The 19,089-nt window shown below is 54.7% G+C and overlaps 3 protein-coding genes across 3 annotated transcripts; all 3 read right to left on the bottom strand.

The window, feature by feature from the left end:
• Positions 1-1,721: 1,721 nt before the first annotated feature.
• On the bottom strand, positions 1,722-9,803 carry LOC309574586 (mas-related G-protein coupled receptor member X1-like; the record flags this gene model as incomplete). Its single annotated transcript, XM_082284369.1, has 2 exons — positions 1,722-2,174; positions 8,892-9,803. 2 exons carry the CDS (start codon positions 9,801-9,803, stop codon positions 1,722-1,724), a joined length of 1,365 nt encoding a protein of 454 aa, XP_082140495.1.
• A 5,334-nt stretch (positions 9,804-15,137) lies between these two features.
• LOC309574585 (mas-related G-protein coupled receptor member H-like) lies at positions 15,138-16,163 on the bottom strand (the record flags this gene model as incomplete). Its single annotated transcript, XM_082284368.1, has 1 exon — positions 15,138-16,163. One exon carries the CDS (start codon positions 16,161-16,163, stop codon positions 15,138-15,140), a length of 1,026 nt encoding a protein of 341 aa, XP_082140494.1.
• Positions 16,164-17,798: 1,635 nt separating this feature from the next.
• LOC309574584 (mas-related G-protein coupled receptor member H-like) lies at positions 17,799-18,824 on the bottom strand (the record flags this gene model as incomplete). Its single annotated transcript, XM_082284367.1, has 1 exon — positions 17,799-18,824. The coding sequence occupies one exon, from the start codon at positions 18,822-18,824 to the stop codon at positions 17,799-17,801; it is 1,026 nt and encodes a 341-aa protein (XP_082140493.1).
• Positions 18,825-19,089: the final 265 nt, after the last annotated feature.

Raw genomic sequence — 19,089 nt, 5'->3', positions numbered from 1 at the left:
TGGTGTTTGTTTCCCTGTTACACACACACACGCCAGTGAAGGACTGTGATTCCTTCTCCCACAGCTTTGCCTGAAAGCCCCTTCATTTCAAAGTTATAATCATTCGGAGGGAAGGGGGTCATATTCCCCATTCCAAGGGAGATTCTCTCCTTGTCTTTCAAACCAAGACAGCTCCTTCTGCACTTGCCTTGGGAGATGCTCCCTGGCTGAGTTGTTCTTTCCTGGACAAGAGGTTGTACCTTGGAAAGTTTCTCCTTTCCAATGGACAGGAAAACGGGAGACAGGGAGAGAAAAACCCTCCCAGATGTGGGAGTTGCTCTGCTCTCTTCATTATTCACAACTCTGTTAATAAATGCTTTTTAGGATGTTCAGCCTCACGTGTGTCTCCAAAGCCTGACTCACCCCCCACGGCTTTCCCTCTCACTTCCCTTTCCAGAACCTGTGGAACGTTGGTTTCCCCTGGATTTGAGGCCGTGGGAAAAGGAGGGACAACTTCCCCCCGAGTAAGAGATGGGGCTGCTGCCCAGCTCTCTCCCAGGAGGGATGAGGAGCTCTTGGCACTGTCAGCATCATCCCAACCACGGCAGGCAGCAGCCTTAGGAAGGGCTCTGCTGTGAGACAGGTACCTGCCCTCCTCAGACAAGGCAGGGGCTTTAGAGTGGGACAAAAGAAGGAAATGAGGCATTCTGGACACTGTTCACCAGGGACAGGCTCTGCAGCACAGCCCAGATATTATTTAGTCACCACATTCTGGGGTCAGAGTTCCCACGTTGGAATGAAACAAAAGCAATAAATGCCAATTTCATGTAGGGGTGGTACCAAAATGGCAAAGATCAGCAGAGCCTGGATTGTGGCTGAAGCTGCTGTGCAGAGTCGCTGTTCAGCTCCTCCTGAGGGTGGCCAGGTTCAGGATGGAGGTGCTGAAGGGCTTCCTTGGACATGGATGCTGGGCAACCGGAGGACGGCCCCGTTGTGCAGGACAGCAGCACAACCCCCTAATTTCTGTGCAATCCAATGGTCCAAGCTCCTGCTGACGTCAATTTCCATATTTCCAGCGGGTTTTGGTCACAGGCACAAGAGTTCAGTGGAGTTCACCTCTGAGCCTGCTCTTTACTCAGAATGATTTAATTCTGGAATGAAGGGATGTGACAAATTGCCACTCCCAGAGGAAGGGAATGTTGCTGTCCCTGCCCAGCTCTGCAGCCCTACCTGGTGTCTCTTCCCATCACCGGGAATGCAGGGCCGGCTCTGCTGGCCAGAAGGGGAAGGATGCTCCGTGCCATCCCGAGCCCTCTCCTGCCACCCAGAGGCACCAGCCCCGCAGAGATTTGGGGAATCCCCGCTGCCCCGTGCTGGCTGTGTCCCCAGGGCTTAACCTGTCCCACCCTCTCCGGGGAAAGAGCTCCCTCAAAACGCCATGAAACTCATCTGCTGAGCCAAAGGAGAAGGAGTTTATTCCCTGGGGCCCAGAGGAAGTGAGGGTCATTCCATGAGGAATAGAGCCAGGGAACAGGACTGAGCCCGGCTGTGCTGCTTGGAGCCACGTGGAGCCGGGAGGGAGGAGGAAATCCATGCTCCAGTGTGCTCCCTGCAGAGCATCCCTCCCACATCGCCCTTGGCACTGCCCCTGCTCGCTTCTCCTGCAGGAATACAGGCCGGGGGAGGTTGATATTCTGGATATTTATAAATCCGATGGCTCAAGGAATCCCTCAGTCACTGTCTCAGGGTCCTTCAGCAGCACAGGGGAAGGGATCAACAGGCTCAGACCCCCCGTGTCCCTGTTGGTATCCTTGCTGCCGGCAGTTTTGTCTTTCTGTCTCCTCAAAGACCCTCTGGAGCGAGAGCTGGAGGGACCCCATGGAGCAGGGGCTCCAGCACCTCCCTGCCAAGAAGTAGATGAAGGGTTTGATGGTGCTGTGGATGCAGGTGAGCAGGAAAAAAACCTGGGAGGACACAACGATGTAACCGAGCTGCTGCAGGAAATTCAGGAGGCTCAGGAGGAGAGCCAAGAGCACAAGGAGGAAGACAACGACATCGAACCTCTCGGGTTTCTGCTGCTGGGAGCCACACTTGGCTTTAACGATGTTGATTGTGCTGGAAATGGCCACGGGTGCAGCAAAGAGGAGCAGGATGACAATGAACATGGAGGTGAGAACCACCTGGCAGTGCTCCTGCTGGTGTGATGGGCACAGGAATGTCACCGTGGGAATGGCAGTGAAGAGAGCGAAGAAGGCCAAGCATTGAGCGCCCCACAGCACCCACATCATGGGATCAGGAAGGTCACAGTGGCAGCAGAGCTTGCAGAGCTTTTCCATGTCCTTTTTGGTGCTCATGGCTGTCATCCAAAAGAGCACCCAGTAGCAGGAGATCACTGACACCAGGTAAAGGAAGCTCACGTACATCAGGGGCAGGATAGGAGAGCAGGACACGTCCTCCAGCAGGAAGAGCAGGGCGGAGGGGAGCACAAGGAGGAGGAAGATGAAGTCGGCGACAGCCAGGCCAAAGATGCTGGCAGTATGACCTTTCCGTCTGAGGAGGCAGAAGAGAGCCCCATTCCCAGCCAGCCCACAGAGGCAGATGAGCAGTGTCACACTGTGTATGGCCACGTCGGTGACATCCATCTCACATAGATCAGCTCCTTCGGTGGGTGAGGCAGAAGGTGGGAACACGGAGCTCACCTCCATGGATGGACGCTGGGCAGGCGCTGGGATGTGGCCCCGGCTGTGGTCAGAGTGGATGGGCAGTCAGTGCTTGGAGAATCCAGGGATGGACCAAGCGGCTCCTCAGCAGCTCCCTGTAGTGGGAAGGGTTCGGTGGAGAGAAGTGAGATGTGCAGGGGAGGAGGGTGGTGGGAATGGTGGGGTGGGAGATGGAGGTGGGAAGGTTGGGCTGTGCAGCAGTGGATTGATAAATAACATAGAGAATAAACATTTTCAGTTCCCTGATGTTGCTGAAAAGACCAACTGTGGAGGGTATCTTTTCAGCTTTATACCGGCTAGGCTAATAGTTTAATGCCTTAGAAAGCCTCGAGCAGCCCAGAGAGGTAGCACGGGCAATCTAGCACTTCAGTAGCTCTAAAATCGGTATCTTTATCAGCTGCAGAGCAAATACCATCAGCAGAAGCAAACAGGGAGAAATATAGATGTCTGCTCGCTCAATTTCCCGCCGTTAGAAGCTTTCAAATGAGACAGACGACAAGAGGTGTTCACAGGAAGGAAGCTGAGCCAAGAGAGGACGGGGCCTCTCTCGATTTTGTCTTTTATTCGGAGAAGGTGAGAGAGGAGGACTGGGGGCGGACCCGGGGTGACCGGCAAATCAGACACTGCTAAAGAGCTTGAGTTACATTTGGTTTTGCCCACGCTTAGAAGAAAGAACCTCGGAGCACATGGCAGAGGCAAGTGTCTTGGGGAGGGGAAGCTCAGAACAGGCAGTAACAACCAACTAGTCAAAAAGATGAAAGAATTTAAATGTGTGCACCCAGGGCTAGAAATGAGGCTGGAGCCGCTGCAGGAACAGATCAGGAGGCCTGCAGTGGTTCTGGGGCAGTTCTGTAACAAGAAGCAACAGTGCACACCCAGAAAAATAGCTCAAGGCAAGGTTACCTTTAATACTGAAGCATTCCGTGAGTATGACCAGCAGAGACCCCTCTTAATGAATCTGCAGGACCATCAAAAGACTTCCAGGAGGAGGTGAATGCATGGAAATTCGTTCTAGGAAAGTGATTGTTGTGTATTAGATAAGAAACAGATTTGAATGCCTCTGTGTGTTTATAATGGATAAAACCCTGCTGTAAAGTCTCCCCACACACAGAACAAGGAGAGATCCTCCTGTGTGTCCTGCACAGGTAAAGAATTCCTGCTTCCTCACATTTCCCATTGTGTTAGAAAATTTGTTCTGGCTCATTTGGGTATTAAGATACAGACAGGATGCACAGGAAAAGAGGGGGGATCTGGGGAGGGCACTGCGGTCACCGGGAGAGGGTGGCAGGAGCAGAGCAGCTGCAGGAGGAGAGGAAGGTGGGGCAGGGAGGAAGGAGAACATTCCACTGACCTGTTCAGTGTGGGGCAGCAGCAGGCACAGGGGCTCTGTCCCGATCAGCGGCGCTTCCTGGCACCCCTTGCTCCTTTGGGATCCGTATCCTAAAGTGGCTCCTCCCAGCTCAGGACCACGAAGGAGAAAGTGCCCAGATCACCAGGAGGTGCCCACTGCTGTCCCACCAGCTCCTCTCCGTGCCCTGTCCTCGTGTTGCTCCCCCAGGGAGGGTGGAGTCACGGGGGAGTTGGAAATTGTGACTTTAGGTGTGTCAGAGCTCCACTTGCCCAGAGTTATTTGTCTTGGGGGTTTTTTTGCTACAGATGGTTTTGCATGAACAATTTTGCATGAACAATTTGCATGAACAATTTTGCAAAGGTTCATGATTTCCCCCTGGTTAGAAACACTCCTTCCCTGCAGCATGTCCCATTCCCTGACTACACTCCCTCTCCCAACAGGCTCCTACCATTCCTCATTTCTCTTCCCTGAGGGGTCATGGTCCCTCCAGCAGCAGGGGGATGCTGGTGGCATTGGAATGCTGGCTATGCTGGCTGTGTTGGTGAGGCAGATCTGTACTTGTCAGAAGCAACTCCGATTCTGGGAAGAGCTCCGGGATCATTGCAAAACCTCCCCCGGCCCAAGGAAGCACAGCGGAGCTGCTCCTTGTCTTATCCCCATCCCATTCTCATTCCTGCTCTCCATCACCATCGCCACCCCATCGCCACCCCATCGCCACCCCATCCTCACCCCATCCCCATCCCATCCCCATCCTATCCCCATCCCATCCCCATCCCATCCCCATCCCATCCCCATCCCATCCCCATCCCATCCCCATCCCATCCCCATCCCATCCCCATCCCATCCCCATCCCATCCCCATCCCATCCCCATCCCATCCCCATCCCATCCCCATCCCATCCCCATCCCATCCCCATCCCATCCCATCCCATCCCATCCCATCCCATCCCATCCCATCCCATCCCATCCCATCCCATCCCATCCCATCCCATCCCGCAGGTTTCCCGCCCGGCAGCCTCTCCCCACCTTGAAGCGCTGCCCGTCGGGCTCTGCTGCTCTCCAGCGCGGACATTTGGGATCGGCAGCATCCAGAGCCTTCCTGACCCCTCCTGACCCCTCGCACACGCCCAGAGCCCCCCGGGGCCGCCTTGCCCCCGACAGCCCCGCTCCTGCCCCGCTCCAGCCGGGACCAGGCACATCTTTGCCGTGGCACTCCCGGAGCAGCCGGGGCCGTGCTGAGCCCCTGGGCCATCCTGCCCGTGCCGCCTGTGCCGGTGCCAGCCCAGCTCCGGGCACTCGGCATCACGGGGGCTCCAGGCAGGTGAATGTGGCCTAGGAACAGCTCTGTGGTCAAGTGAGCAGCAGAGGAACTGAAGGATGCTCTTCCCCGGCACAGCTGCTGCTTTGTGCTCTGGGGCAGCGCTGCCGCTGCTGGGCTTCCTCGGGGAAAACAGCTCCTTTAGGATGGGCTTTGCTGCAAAGCTTTCCCTGAGCTGGGTGTCTGCAGGAGGCAGAGTCGGGATACCAGTGTCAGGAGTTTTCCATGGTTTCCAGGCTCTTGTCCACAGCACGTTCCGGGCAATTTGCCAGCGTGAGGCAGAGCAAAATGGGTGCAATTGGACTCTGCAAATGCAGTTCAGGCAGACGTTGATCTTTTAACTTTTCCATGGCAGCTGCGAATTCTTGGGCATTTGGGAGTCTGCCTTGACTTGCAGGGATTGAAGGGTTTAGGTGTGGAATTGTTTGGCCAGCTTGCTCCAAGGCATGGTGTACTTCTGGAAGTGCCCCCCAGCTCCCAGGCCCGAGGGGCTGCTGGCTGGGTGCTGGTTCTGCTCTGCCCTGGGAACTGGGAGCCCCTGGGAGGGCTGGGGGTGACACCTGCACATGGGCTGGGGAAACCTGGAATTGTATCGCAGCACTTTTCTATGCAGCTCTATGGGCCGGTGTGTGCTGAACGAAGCGGCTCTTCAGCACAATAAATTCAGCAGTTTGGAAAAACCACGGAATATTTCCGAGGTAATGATGGGAGAGGGTTGGGGCTGCTCCCTGATAACGTGCAGGGCTTGGGGTGGGAAACGAAGACGGGGAGAGGAGTGGGGGCTGCTCCTCGCTCTCGGGGCGCCGCGGGCGCTGCGCAGCCTTCCCCTTTTACTTCCCAATTCCTCATTTTGTGCCTCCTTTTCCCTTGGGGATGTGCCCGGGCCGCATTCCAGCGGCCGCCACGGCAACAGCGCCTGCGGGCGGGGGGTGGGCGGGGTTTGCCGCGTGATTGACGGGGCCAAAGGCCAATGGGGAGCGGGGCGGGCCGAGGTCTGGCCAATGGAGAGGCGGGGCGGGGCTGCGCGCGGCCAGTTGGAACCGGCGGGAGCGGTTGGGGCGGGCGGGCACGGACAGGCCCGGGCGGTGAGCGAGGAGCGGGAGAGCGGGATGGGGAACGGGATGGGGAACGGGACGGGGAACGGGATGGGGAACGGGGGAACGGGATGGGGGAACGGGGGTACGGGATGGGGAACGGGATGGGGAACGGGGGAACGGGATGGGGAACGGGGGAACGGGATGGGGAACGGGATGGGGAACGGAGGAACGGGATGGGGAACGGGATGGGGAACGGGGGAACGGGATGGGGAACGGGATGGGGAACGGGGGAACGGGATGGGGAACGGGGGAACGGGATGGGGGAATGGGGGAACGGGATGGGGAACGGGGGAACGGGATGGGGGAGCGGGGGAACGGGATGGGGAGCTGGATAATGCCAGCGCCTTCTCCTGCTTTAAAACATCACCTGGAGCCCGAGCTCGGGGGGTGCAGGCAGCTGAATTCCAGGGAACTCTGTCAGGTGCCCCCAGGGGCATTGGGGGGGCTGGGGGATGAGGGTTACAAACAGCAAATTCTATGGAACATGAAGCTGTCCTTGTCCCGACTCTGCTGAGCTTCCCTGGAAGCTCTGCTGGTTCCTGGCACAGCTGGTGTTAAATAGGCAGCTCTGCATGGGAATATCCATGCTCCAGGAGGCACTGGGAGGTCAGTGGGTTTGCTGCTCCTTTTCCCTTTGTTACCTGTGGCTGCCATTGCTGGTGTTTGTTTCCCTGTTACACACACACATGCCAGTGAAGGACTGTGATTCCTTCTCCCACAGCTTTGCCTGAAAGCCCCTTCATTTCAAAGTTATAATCATTCGGAGGGAAGGGGGTCATATTCCCCATTCCAAGGAAGATTCTCTCCTTGTCTTTCAAACCAAGACAGCTCCTTCTGCACTTGCCTTGGGAGATGCTCCCTGGCTGAGTTGTTCTTTCCCGGACAAGAGGTTGTACCTTGGAAAGTTTCTCCTTTCCAATGCACAGGAAAACGGGAGACAGGGAGAGAAAAACCCTCCCAGATGTGGGAGTTGCTCTGCTCTCTTCATTATTAACAACTCTGTTAATAAATGCTTTTTAAGATGTTTCACCTCACGTGTGTCTCCAAAGCCTGACTCACCCCCCACGGCTTTCCCTCTCACTTCCCTTTCCAGAAGCAGTGGAACGTTGGTTTCCCCTGGATTTGAGGCCGTGGGAAAAGGAGGGACAACTTCCCCCCGAGTAAGAGATGGGGCTGCTGCCCAGCTCTCTCCCAGGAGGGATGAGGAGCTCTTGGCACTGTCAGCATCATCCCAACCACGGCAGGCAGCAGCCTTGGGAAGGGCTCTGCTGTGAGACAGGTACCTGCCCTCCTCAGACAAGGCAGGGGCTTTAGAGTGGGACAAAAGAAGGAAAGGAGCCATTTTGGACACTGTTCAGCAGGGACAGGCTCTGCAGCAAAGCCCAGATATTATTTAGTCACCACATTCTGGGGTCAGACTTCCCACGTTGGAATGAAACAAAAGCAATAAATGCCAATTTCATGTAGGGGTGGTACCAAAATGGCAAAGATCAGCAGAGCCTGGATTGTGGCTGAAGCTGCTGTGCAGAGTCGCTGTTCAGCTCCTCCTGAGGGTGGCCAGGTTCAGGATGGAGGTGCTGAAGGGCTTCCTTGGACATGGATGCTGGGCAACCAGAGGACGGCCCCGTTGTGCAGGACAGCAGCACAACCCCCTAATTTCTGTGCAATCCAATGGTCCAAGCTCCTGCTGACGTCAATTTCCATATTTCCAGCGGGTTTTGGTCACAGGCACAAGAGTTCAGTGGAGTTCACCTCTGAGCCTGCTCTTTACTCAGAATGATTTCATTCTGGAATGAAGGGATGTGACAATTCCCACTCCCAGAGGAAGGGAATGTTGCTGTCCCTGCCCAGCTCTGCAGCCCTACCTGGTGTCTCTTCCCATCACCGGGAATGCAGGGCCGGCTCTGCCGGCCAGAAGGGGAAGGATGCTCCGTGCCATCCCGAGCCCTCTCCTGCCACCCAGAGGCACCAGCCCCGCAGAGATTTGGGGAATCACCGCTGCCCCGTGCTGGCTGTGTCCCCAGGCATTAACCTGTCCCACCCTCTCCGGGAAAGAGCTCCCTCAAAACACCATGAAACTCATCTGCTGAGCCAAAGGAGAAGGAGTTTATTCCCTGGGGCCCAGAGGCAGTGAGGGTCATTCCATGGGGAATAGAGCCAGGGAGCAGGACTGAGCCCGGCTGCACTGCTTGGAGCCACGTGGAGCCGGGAGGGAGGAGGAAATCCATGCTCCAGTGTGCTCCCTGCAGAGCATCCCTCCCACATTGCCCTTGGCACTGCCCCTGCTCTTTTCTCCTGCGGGATTACACCACCCCAGGGAGGCTGATCCCGTGGATATTTATTGATCAGTTGGCTCAAGGAATCCCTCAGTCACTGTCCTGGGGTCCTTCAGCAGCACAGGGGAAGGGAGCAACAGGCTCAGATCACCGAGTCCTTGGCCACAGCATTGCTGCTGGGAGTGTTTTCTTCTGGATCCTCAAAGAACCTCCGGAGAGAATTCCTGAGGGATCTCACAGAGCAGGGCCTCTTGTACATCCCTGCCAAGAAGTAGATGAAGGGTTTGATGGTGCTGTGGATGCAGGCAAGCAGGAAAACAACCTGTCTTGACACACCGGTGTAACTGAGCTGCTGCAGGATATTCCAGAGGCTCTGGAGGAGAGTGAAGAGCACAACGAGGAAGATAACGATGTCACGCCTCTCGGGTCGCTGCTTCTTGGAGCCACTCTTGGCCTTGATGAAAATGATTGATGTGGAAATGACCATGGGTGCACCACAGATGAGCAGGATGACAGCGAACATGGAGATGAGAGCCAGCCGGCAGTGCTCCTGCTCGTGTGATGGGCACAGGAATGTCACCGTGGGAATGGCAGTGATGAGAGCGAAGAAGGCCCAGAATTGGACCCTGTACACCACCCACAGCAGGCGCAGGGGAAGGTCACAGCGGCAGCAGAGCAGGCAGAGGCTGTCCATGTCTGATACGGCGCTGACGTCTCTCAGCCGGAACAGCCCCCAGTAGTAGGAGACCATGGACAGCTGGAAAAGGAAGCTCACGTACATCAGGGGCAGGATAGGAGAGCAGGACACGTCCTCCAGCAGGAAGAGCAGGGAGGAGGGGAGCGCGAAGAGGAGGAAGAAGAAGTCAGCGACAGCCAGGTTAAAGATGAAGAGAGCACTGCCGGTCATGACCATGAGCCAGAGCACAGCCCCGTTCCCAGCCAGCCCACAGAGGCAGATGGGCAGTGTCACACTGTGTATGGCCATGTTGGTGACATCTGTCTCACATGGATCATCTCCTTCAGTGGGTGAGGCAGAAGGTGGGGACACGGAGCTCACCTCCATGGATGGACGCTGGGCAGGCGCTGGGATGTGGCCCCGGCTGTGGTCAGAGTGGATGGGCAGTCAGTGCTTGGAGAATCCAGGGATGGACCAAGCGGCTCCTCAGCAGCTCCCTGCAGTGGGAAGGGTTCGGTGGAGAGAAGTGAGATGTGCAGGGGAGGAGGGCGGTGGGAATGGTGGGGTGGGAGAGGGAGGTGGGAGGGTTGGGCTGTTTTGGTGGGGATTGATAAAGAACACAGAGAATAAACATTTTCAGTTCCCCGATGTTGCTGAAAGACCCACTAGTCAAAAAGAAAAAAGGATTTAAATGTGTGCACACAGGGCAAGAAATTAGGCTGGAGGCAGTGGGGAAACAGATCAGGAGGCCTGCAGTGGTTCTGGGGCAGTTCTGTAACAAAAAGAAACAGCGCATGGCAAAAGGGAAAGTTCAAGGTGATGTCACCTTTAATATGGCAGCACTCAGTGAATACGAGCACCAGAGACCCCTCCTGACGAACCTCCAGGATCATGAAAGGACTCCCAGGAGGAGGTGGATGCATGGAGATGAGTCCTAGGAATGTGATGTTTATGTATCAGACAAAAACAAAGCCTTAATGCCTCTGTGTGTTTCTAATGGATAAAACCCCTGCTGTAAAGTCTCCCCCCACACACGGAACAAGGAGAGATCCTCCTGTGTGTCCTGCACAGGTAAAGAATTCCTGCTTCCTCACGCTTCCCATTGTGTTAGAAAGTTTATTCTGGCTCATTTTGGTATTAAGATACAGACAGGATGCACAGGAAAAGAGGGGGTATCTGGGGAGGGCACTGCGGTCACTGGGAGAGGGTGGCAGGCACAGAGCAGCTGCAGGAGGAGAGGAAGGTGGGGCAGGGAGGAAGGAGAACATTCCACTGACCTGTTCAGTGTGGGGCAGCAGCAGGCACAGGGGCTCTGTCCCGATCAGCGGCGCTTCCTGGCACCCCTTGCTCCTTTGGGATCTGTATCCTAAAGCGGCTCCTCCCAGCTCAGGAACACGAAGGAGAAAGTGCCCAGATCACCAGGAGGTGCCCACTGCTGTCCCACCAGCTCCTCTCTGTGCCCTGTCCTCGTGTTGCTCCCCAAGACTCAGTGGGGTCACAGGGCAGTCGAAACCGGTTTTACAACTTTGGCTTTGTCAGAGCTCCACTTCCTTGAAGTTATCTATCTTGAATTTTTTTTTTCTTTATCACAAAGGAATTGACTTTTGTCAAAAAGGTCCACATGAAGAGTTTTGCAAATGGCTCCTCCTTTCCTCCTGATTAGAAACACTCCTTCCCTGCAGAATGTCCCATTCCCCAACTGCCTTCCCTCTCCCAACAGGCTTCTACCATTCCTCATTTCTCTTCCCTGAGGGGTCACGGTCCATCCAGCAGCAGAGGGATCCTGGTGGTGCTGGTGGCATTGGAATGCTGGCAGTGCTGGCTGTGCTGGTGGGGCAGCTGGCTGCTTGTCAGAAGGAACCATGCCAGGGGGATTTTTGGGATCACAGTCATGAGGGCACAATCCCTTTGGGGGAACAGTGTTCTAGAAACCAGAAGGGAGGAGGAAATCCATGCTCCAGTGTGCTCCCTGCAGAGCTTCCCTCCCACATCGTCCTTGGTACTGCCCCTGCTCCCTTCTCCTGCTGGAATACAGTGCGGGAGGGTGATCCCATGGATATTTATTGATCTGGTGGCTCAAGGAAACCTTCAGCCACTGCCCCATGGTCCTCCATCGGTGCAGTTGAAGGGTTCAACGGGCTCAGGGGCCCCATGTCCATGGTGTCATCACTGCTGCAGGCCGTGTTTTCTTCTGACTCCTCAAAGACCTTCTGGAGGGATTTCCTGAGGGACTTCATGGAGCGCTGCCTCCAGCTCTTTGTTACAGAGAAGTAGATGAAGGGGTTGATGGTGCTGTGGATGCAGGCAAACAGGAAAATGACCTGGGAGGACACAGTGGTGTAGCTGAGCTGCTGCAGGAAATTCCAGACACTAATGGGGAGAGTGGGGAGCACAATGAGGAAGACAATGATGTCGAGCCTCTGGAGTTGCTGCTGCTGGCAGCTACCCTTGAAATGGATGAAGAGGATTGCACTGGAAATGGCCACGGATGGAGCAAAGATGAGGAAGCTGAGGATGTACAGGGAGATGAGAGCCCCCCGGCAGTGCTCGTGTTCCTGTGACTGGCACAGGGAAGTCACTGCAGAAATGGCAGCGATGACAGCGATGGACAGGGCCCAGAGCAGGGCACTCACCACCACCCATGACAGGTCCTGGGGAAGGTGGCAGAAGTACCCACGTGGGCAGAGGATGGACCTGCACCTCTCAATGCTGATGGCCGTCAGCCGGAACAGCCCTACGCTGTAGAACAACACAAACAGGAGGAAAAGGAAGCTAATGTATGCTGGGGGCATGATGGCAGAGCAGGACAAATCCTCCAGCAGGAAAAGCAGGGAAGAGGGGACCATGAAGATGAGGAAGAGGAAGTCGATAATGGCCAGGTCAAGGATGTAGGCAGTGATGGGTTTCATGGTGTCCCTCTTGATGTGGAAGCCGAGGAACCAGAAGACAGCCGCGTTCCCGGCCACCCCACAGAGGCTGATGAGCAGCGTGAAACCGTGTATGGCCATGTCGGTGACACCTATCTCACATAGATCGGCTTCTCCCCTGGGTGAGACAGAAGGTGGGAACACGGAGCTCACCTCCATGGATGGACGCTGGGCAGGCGCTGGGATGTGGCCCCGGCTGTGGTCAGAGTGGATGGGCAGTCAGTGCTTGGAGAATCCAGGGATGGACCAAGCGGCTCCTCAGCAGCTCCCTGCAGCGGGAAGGATTCGGTGGAGAGAAGTGAGATGTGCACAGGAGGAGGGCGGTGGGAATGGTGGGGTGGGAGAGGGAGGTGGGAGGGTTGGGCTGTTTGGCAGGAGACTGATAAATAGGAAATAAAAATATTCAGCTCCCCTGCAGTTGCTGAAAAGACCAACCAGCCAAAAAGATAAAAGTATGTAAAAGTGTGCACACAGGATGCTAAACGTGGCTGGAGGCAGTGCAGGAACAGATCAGGAGGCCTGCAGTGGTTCTGAGGCAGTTTTGTAACAAGAAGCAACAGCACATGGCCAAAGGAAAAGTTCAAGGTGAGGTCACCTTTAATATGGCAGCACTCAGTGAATATGAGCACCAGAGACCCCTCCTGATGAACCTCCAGGATCATGAAAGGACTCCCAGGAGGAGGTGGATGCATGGAGATGAGTCCTAGGAAAGGGATGTTTACGTATCAGACAAGTACAAAGCCTTAATGCCTCTGTGTGTTTCTAATGGCTAAAAACCCCTATTGTAAAGTCTCCCCCCACACACAGAACAAGGAGAGATCCTCCTGTGTGTCCTGCACAGGTAAAGAATTCCTGCTTGCTCACACTTCCCATTCTGTTAGAAAGTTTATTCTGGTTCATTTGGGTATTAAGATACAGACAGGATGTACAGGAAAAGAGGGGGGTATCTGGGGAGGGCACTGCGGTCACCGGGAGAGGGTGGCAGGCACAGAGCAGCTGCAGGAGGAGAGGAAGGTGGGGCAGGGAGGAAGGAGAACATTCCACTGACCTGTTCAGTGTGGGGCAGCAGCAGGCACAGGGGCTCTGTCCCCATCAGCGGCGCTTCCTGGCACCCCTTGCTCCTTTGGGATCTGTATCCTAAAGCGGCTCCTTCCAGGTCAGGAACACGAAGGAGAAAGTGCCCAGATCACCAGGAGGTGCCCACTGCTGTCCCACCAGCTCCTCTCCGTGCCCTGTCCTCGTGTTGTTCCCCAAGGCTCCATGGGATCACAGTGTCATACATGGAATCCCTATTTGTGCTTGGTCTTTGCATATTAAGTGCTTTAAATAATTAATTTTGAGTTAATTATTTTTAAATTGAATGTTACAATTAACCCATCAGCCCAGGTACAAAAATCCAGTTCCATTACCAGTGTTTCCATTTTTTAAAGTTTATTAATAGAGTTGCACCCTTCCCAGTTAAAATTTTCCCAGTTAAAAATCACAAACTTGCCCCTTTTCAAGCTACAAACCACTGGTACACCATAAGAGTTACCTTTCCTGTGTTTACTGTATACTTTTACAAGTGTTTTGAGGTGTGTTGGATGTATTTTAATAATTTTTGTAGGTGTTTCACTTGCATTTTGATTCCAAGTCCAAACCCCCCACCCAGTCTTAATAGCCAGCAGCTGTTTTTAGCTACAGAGCCATTACTCTGCAGGCAAGTTCCATGGCAACCTGAATACCTGAATTTTAATGAAGGTATTGTATTCCCTTATCTCTAACTGATACCACCCCCCTTGACAACGATGAGCCATTGGTGGACGGAGATGATCCATCAAAGGGAAAGCACCAATCGCCTTGGACCGAAGGGGCGGGCTGTGGGCAGACTGGGGGGCGGAGCAAAAACTATAAAAAGGACGAAGCCGAGAGGCGGGCTCTCTTCTCTCTTCTCTCTTCCCCTCTTGCTCTCTCCAGACTAGCTGTGGGAGACATCGGTGCTGGGCATTAAAAGCCTTACCCCTTTTAAGGGGCTTTTAGTAATTTTTTAAGTCAAGCCAGCACTGCAAGTTTTTTCTCTACCTGAGGTCTAGTGCTGTCTCAGCCAGAAGATCTCAGATCCCTGCGCTCCTGGGGCATACCATCTACCGAGCCATAGGATCCCAAATTTTTATATTTTTTTAATTTCTGTAATTTTTCATTTTTTCTGTTTTCAATAAATTAATCTTTTTAAGAGTTGTCTCATTTCTCACAACAGGGCAGTCGAAACCGGTTTTACAACTTTGGCTTTGTCAGAGCTCCACTTCCTTGAAGTTATCTATCTTGATTTTTTTTTTTCTTTATCACAAAGGAATTGACTTTTGTCAAAAAGGTCCACATGAAGAGTTTTGCAAATGGCTCCTCCTTTCCTCCTGATTAGAAACACTCCTTCCCTGCAGAATGTCCCATTCCCCAACTGCCTTCCCTCTCCCAACAGGCTTCTACCATTCCTCATTTCTCTTCCCTGAGGGGTCACGGTCCATCCAGCAGCAGAGGGATCCTGGTGGTGCTGGTGGCATTGGAATGCTGGCAGTGCTGGCTGTGCTGGTGGGGCAGCTGGCTGCTTGTCAGAAGGAACATGCCAGGGGGATTTTTGGGATCACAGTCATGAGGGCACAATCCCTTTGGGGGAACAGTGTTCTAGAAACCAGAAGGGAGGAGGAAATCCATGCTCCAGTGTGCTCCCTGCAGAGCTTCCCTCCCACATCGTCCTTGGTACTGCCCCTGCTCCCTTCTCCTGCTGGAATACAGTGCGGGAGGGTGATCCCATGGATATTTATTGATCTGGTGGCTCAAGGAATCCCTCAGCCACTGCCCCATGGTCCTCCATCGGTGCAGCTGAAGGGTTCAATGGCCTCAGGGCCCCCATGTCCATGGTGTCATCACTGCTGCAGGCTGTGTTTTCTTCTGACTCCTCAAAGACCTTCTGGAGGGATTTCCTGAGGGACTTCATGGAGCGCTGCCTCCAGCTCTTTGTTACAGAGAAGTAGATGAAGGGGTTGATGGTGCTGTGGATGCAGGCAAACAGGAAAATGACCTGGGAGGACACAGTGGTGTAGCTGAGCTGCTGCAGGAAATTCCAGACACTAATGGGGAGAGTGGGGAGCACAATGAGGAAGACAATGATGTCGAGCCTCTGGAGTTGCTGCTGCTGGCAGCTACCCTTGAAATGGATGAAGAGGATTGCACTGGAAATGACCACGGATGGAGCAAAGATGAGGAAGCTGAGGATGTACAGGGAGATGAGAGCCCCCCGGCAGTGCTCGTGTTCCTGTGACTGGCACAGGGAAGTCACTGCAGAAATGGCAGCGATGACAGCGATGGACAGGGCCCAGAGCAGGGCACTCACCACCACCCATGACAGGTCCTGGGGAAGGTGGCAGAAGTACCCACGTGGGCAGAGGATGGACCTGCACCTCTCAATGCTGATGGCCGTCAGCCGGAACAGCCCTACGCTGTAGAACAACACAAACAGGAGGAAAAGGAAGCTAATGTATGCTGGGGGCATGATGGCAGAGCAGGACAAATCCTCCAGCAGGAAAAGCAGGGAAGAGGGGACCATGAAGATGAGGAAGAGGAAGTCGATAATGGCCAGGTCAAGGATGTAGGCAGTGATGGGTTTCATGGTGTCCCTCTTGATGTGGAAGCCGAGGAACCAGAAGACAGCCGCGTTCCCGGCCACCCCACAGAGGCTGATGAGCAGCGTGAAACCGTGTATGGCCATGTCGGTGACACCTATCTCACATAGATCGGCTTCTCCCCTGGGTGAGACAGAAGGTGGGAACACGGAGCTCACCTCCATGGATGGACGCTGGGCAGGCGCTGGGATGTGGCCCCGGCTGTGGTCAGAGTGGATGGGCAGTCAGTGCTTGGAGAATCCAGGGATGGACCAAGCGGCTCCTCAGCAGCTCCCTGCAGCAGGAAGTGATCGGTGGAGAGAAGTGAGATGTGCACAGGAGGAGGGCGGTGGGAATGGTGGGGTGGGAGAGGGAGGTGGGAGGGTTGGGCTGTTTGGCAGGAGACTGATAAATAGGAAATAAAAATATTCAGCTCCCCTGCAGTTGCTGAAAGACCAACCAGCCAAAAAGATAAAAGTATGTAAAAGTGTGCACACAGGATGCTAAACGTGGCTGGAGGCAGTGGGGAAACAGATCAGGAGGCCTGCAGTGGTTCTGGGGCAGTTCTGTCACAAGAAGCAGCAGTGCATGGCCAAAGGAAAAGTTCAAGGCGAGGTCACCTTTAATATGGCAGCACTCAGTGAATACGAGCACCAGAGACCCCTCCTGATGAACCTCCAGGATCATGAAAGGACTCCCAGGAGGAGGTGGATGCATGGAGATGAGTCCTAGGAATGTGATGTTTATGTATCAGACAAGAACCTCCCCTTAATGCCTCTGTGTGTTTCTAATGGATAAAACCCCTGCTGTAAAGTCTCCCCACACACACAGAACAAGGAGAAATCCTTGCTCACACTTCCCATTGTCTTAGAAAGTTTATTCTGGTTCATTTTGGTATTAAGATACAGACAGGATGCACAGGAAAAGAGGGGGGATCTGGGGAGGGCACTGCGGTCACTGGGAGAGGGTGGCAGGCACAGAGCAGCTGCAGGAGGAGAGGAAGGTGGGGCAGGGAGGAAGGAGAACATTCCACTGACCTGTTCAGTGTGGGGCAGCAGCAGGCACAGGGGCTCTGTCCCGATCAGCGGCGCTTCCTGGCACCCCTTGCTCCTTTGGGATCCACACCCTAAAGCGGCTCCTCCCAGGTCAGGAACACGAAGGAGAAAGTGCCCAGATCACCAGGAGGTGCCCACTGCTGTCCCACCAGCTCCTCTCTGTGCCCTGTCCTCGTGTTGCTCCCCAAGACTCAGTGGGGTCACAGGGCAGTCGAAACCGGTTTTACAACTTTGGCTTTGTCAGAGCTCCACTTCCTTGAAGTTATCTATCTTGAATTTTTTTTTTCTTTACCACAAAGGAATTGACTTTTGTCAAAAAGGTCCACATGAAGAGTTTTGCAAATGGCTCCTCCTTTCCTCCTGATTAGAAACACTCCTTCCCTGCAGAATGTCCCATTCCCCAACTGCCTTCCCTCTCCCAACAGGCTTCTACCATTCCTCATTTCTCTTCCCTGAGGGGTCACGGTCCATCCAGCAGCAGAGGGATCCTGGTGGTGCTGGTGGCATTGGAATGCTGGCAGTGCTGGCTGTGCTGGTGGGGCAGCTGGCTGCTTGTCAGAAGGAACCATGCCAGGGGGATTTTTGGGATCACAGTCATGAGGGCACAATCCCTTTGGGGGAACAGTGTTCTAGAAACCAGAAGGGAGGAGGAAATCCATGCTCCAGTGTGCTCCCTGCAGAGCTTCCCTCCCACATCGTCCTTGGTACTGCCCCTGCTCCCTTCTCCTGCTGGAATACAGTGCGGGAGGGTGATCCCGTGGATATTTATTGATCTGGTGGCTCAAGGAATCCCTCAGCCACTGCCCCATGGTCCTCCATCGGTGCAGTTGAAGGGTTCAACGGGCTCAGGGGCCCCATGTCCATGGTGTCATCACTGCTGCAGGCCGTGTTTTCTTCTGACTCCTCGAAGACCTTCTGGAGGGATTTCCTGAGGGACTTCATGGAGCGCTGCCTCCAGCTCTTTGTTACAGAGAAGTAGATGAAGGGGTTGATGGTGCTGTGGATGCAGGCAAACAGGAAAATGACCTGGGAGGACACAGTGGTGTAGCTGAGCTGCTGCAGGAAATTCCAGACACTAATGGGGAGAGTGGGGAGCACAATGAGGAAGACAATGATGTCGAGCCTCTGGAGTTGCTGCTGCTGGCAGCTACCCTTGAAGTGGATGAAGAGGATTGCACTGGAAATGACCACGGATGGAGCAAAGATGAGGAAGCTGAGGATGTACAGGGAGATGAGAGCCCCCCGGCAGTGCTCGTGTTCCTGTGACTGGCACAGGGAAGTCACTGCAGAAATGGCAGCGATGACAGCGATGGACAGGGCCCAGAGCAGGGCACTCACCACCACCCATGACAGGTCCTGGGGAAGGTGGCAGAAGTACCCATGTGGGCAGAGGATGGACCTGCACCTCTCAATGCTGATGGCCGTCAGCCGGAACAGCCCTACGCTGTAGAACAACACAAACAGGAGGAAAAGGAAGCTAATGTATGCTGGGGGCATGATGGCAGAGCAGGACAAATCCTCCAGCAGGAAAAGCAGGGAAGAGGGGACCATGAAGATGAGGAAGAGGAAGTCGATAATGGCCAGGTCAAGGATGTAGGCAGTGATGGGTTTCATGGTGTCCCTCTTGATGTGGAAGCCGAGGAACCAGAAGACAGCCGCGTTCCCGGCCACCCCACAGAGGCTGATGAGCAGCGTGAAACCGTGTATGGCCATGTCGGTGACACCTATCTCACATAGATCGGCTTCTCCCCTGGGTGAGACAGAAGGTGGGGACACGGAGCTCACCTCCATGGATGGACGCTGGGCAGGCGCTGGGATGTGGCCCCGGCTGTGGTCAGAGTGGATGGGCAGTCAGTGCTTGGAGAATCCAGGGATGGACCAAGCGGCTCCTCAGCAGCTCCCTGCAGTGGGAAGGATTCGGTGGAGAGAAGTGAGATGTGCAGGGGAGGAGGGCGGTGGGAATGGTGGGGTGGGAGAGGGAGGTGGGAGGGTTGGGCTGTTTGGCAGGAGACTGATAAATAGGAAATAAAAATATTCAGCTCCCCTGCAAGTTGCT

The sequence above is a fragment of the Coloeus monedula genome (genome assembly GCF_965178545.1).
Source record: "Coloeus monedula genome assembly, chromosome: 6".
NCBI classification, from domain to species: Eukaryota; Metazoa; Chordata; class Aves; order Passeriformes; family Corvidae; genus Coloeus; species Coloeus monedula.
Note: the sequence above shows the minus strand (reverse complement) of the source record. Positions and strands in the feature narration are given on the sequence as shown.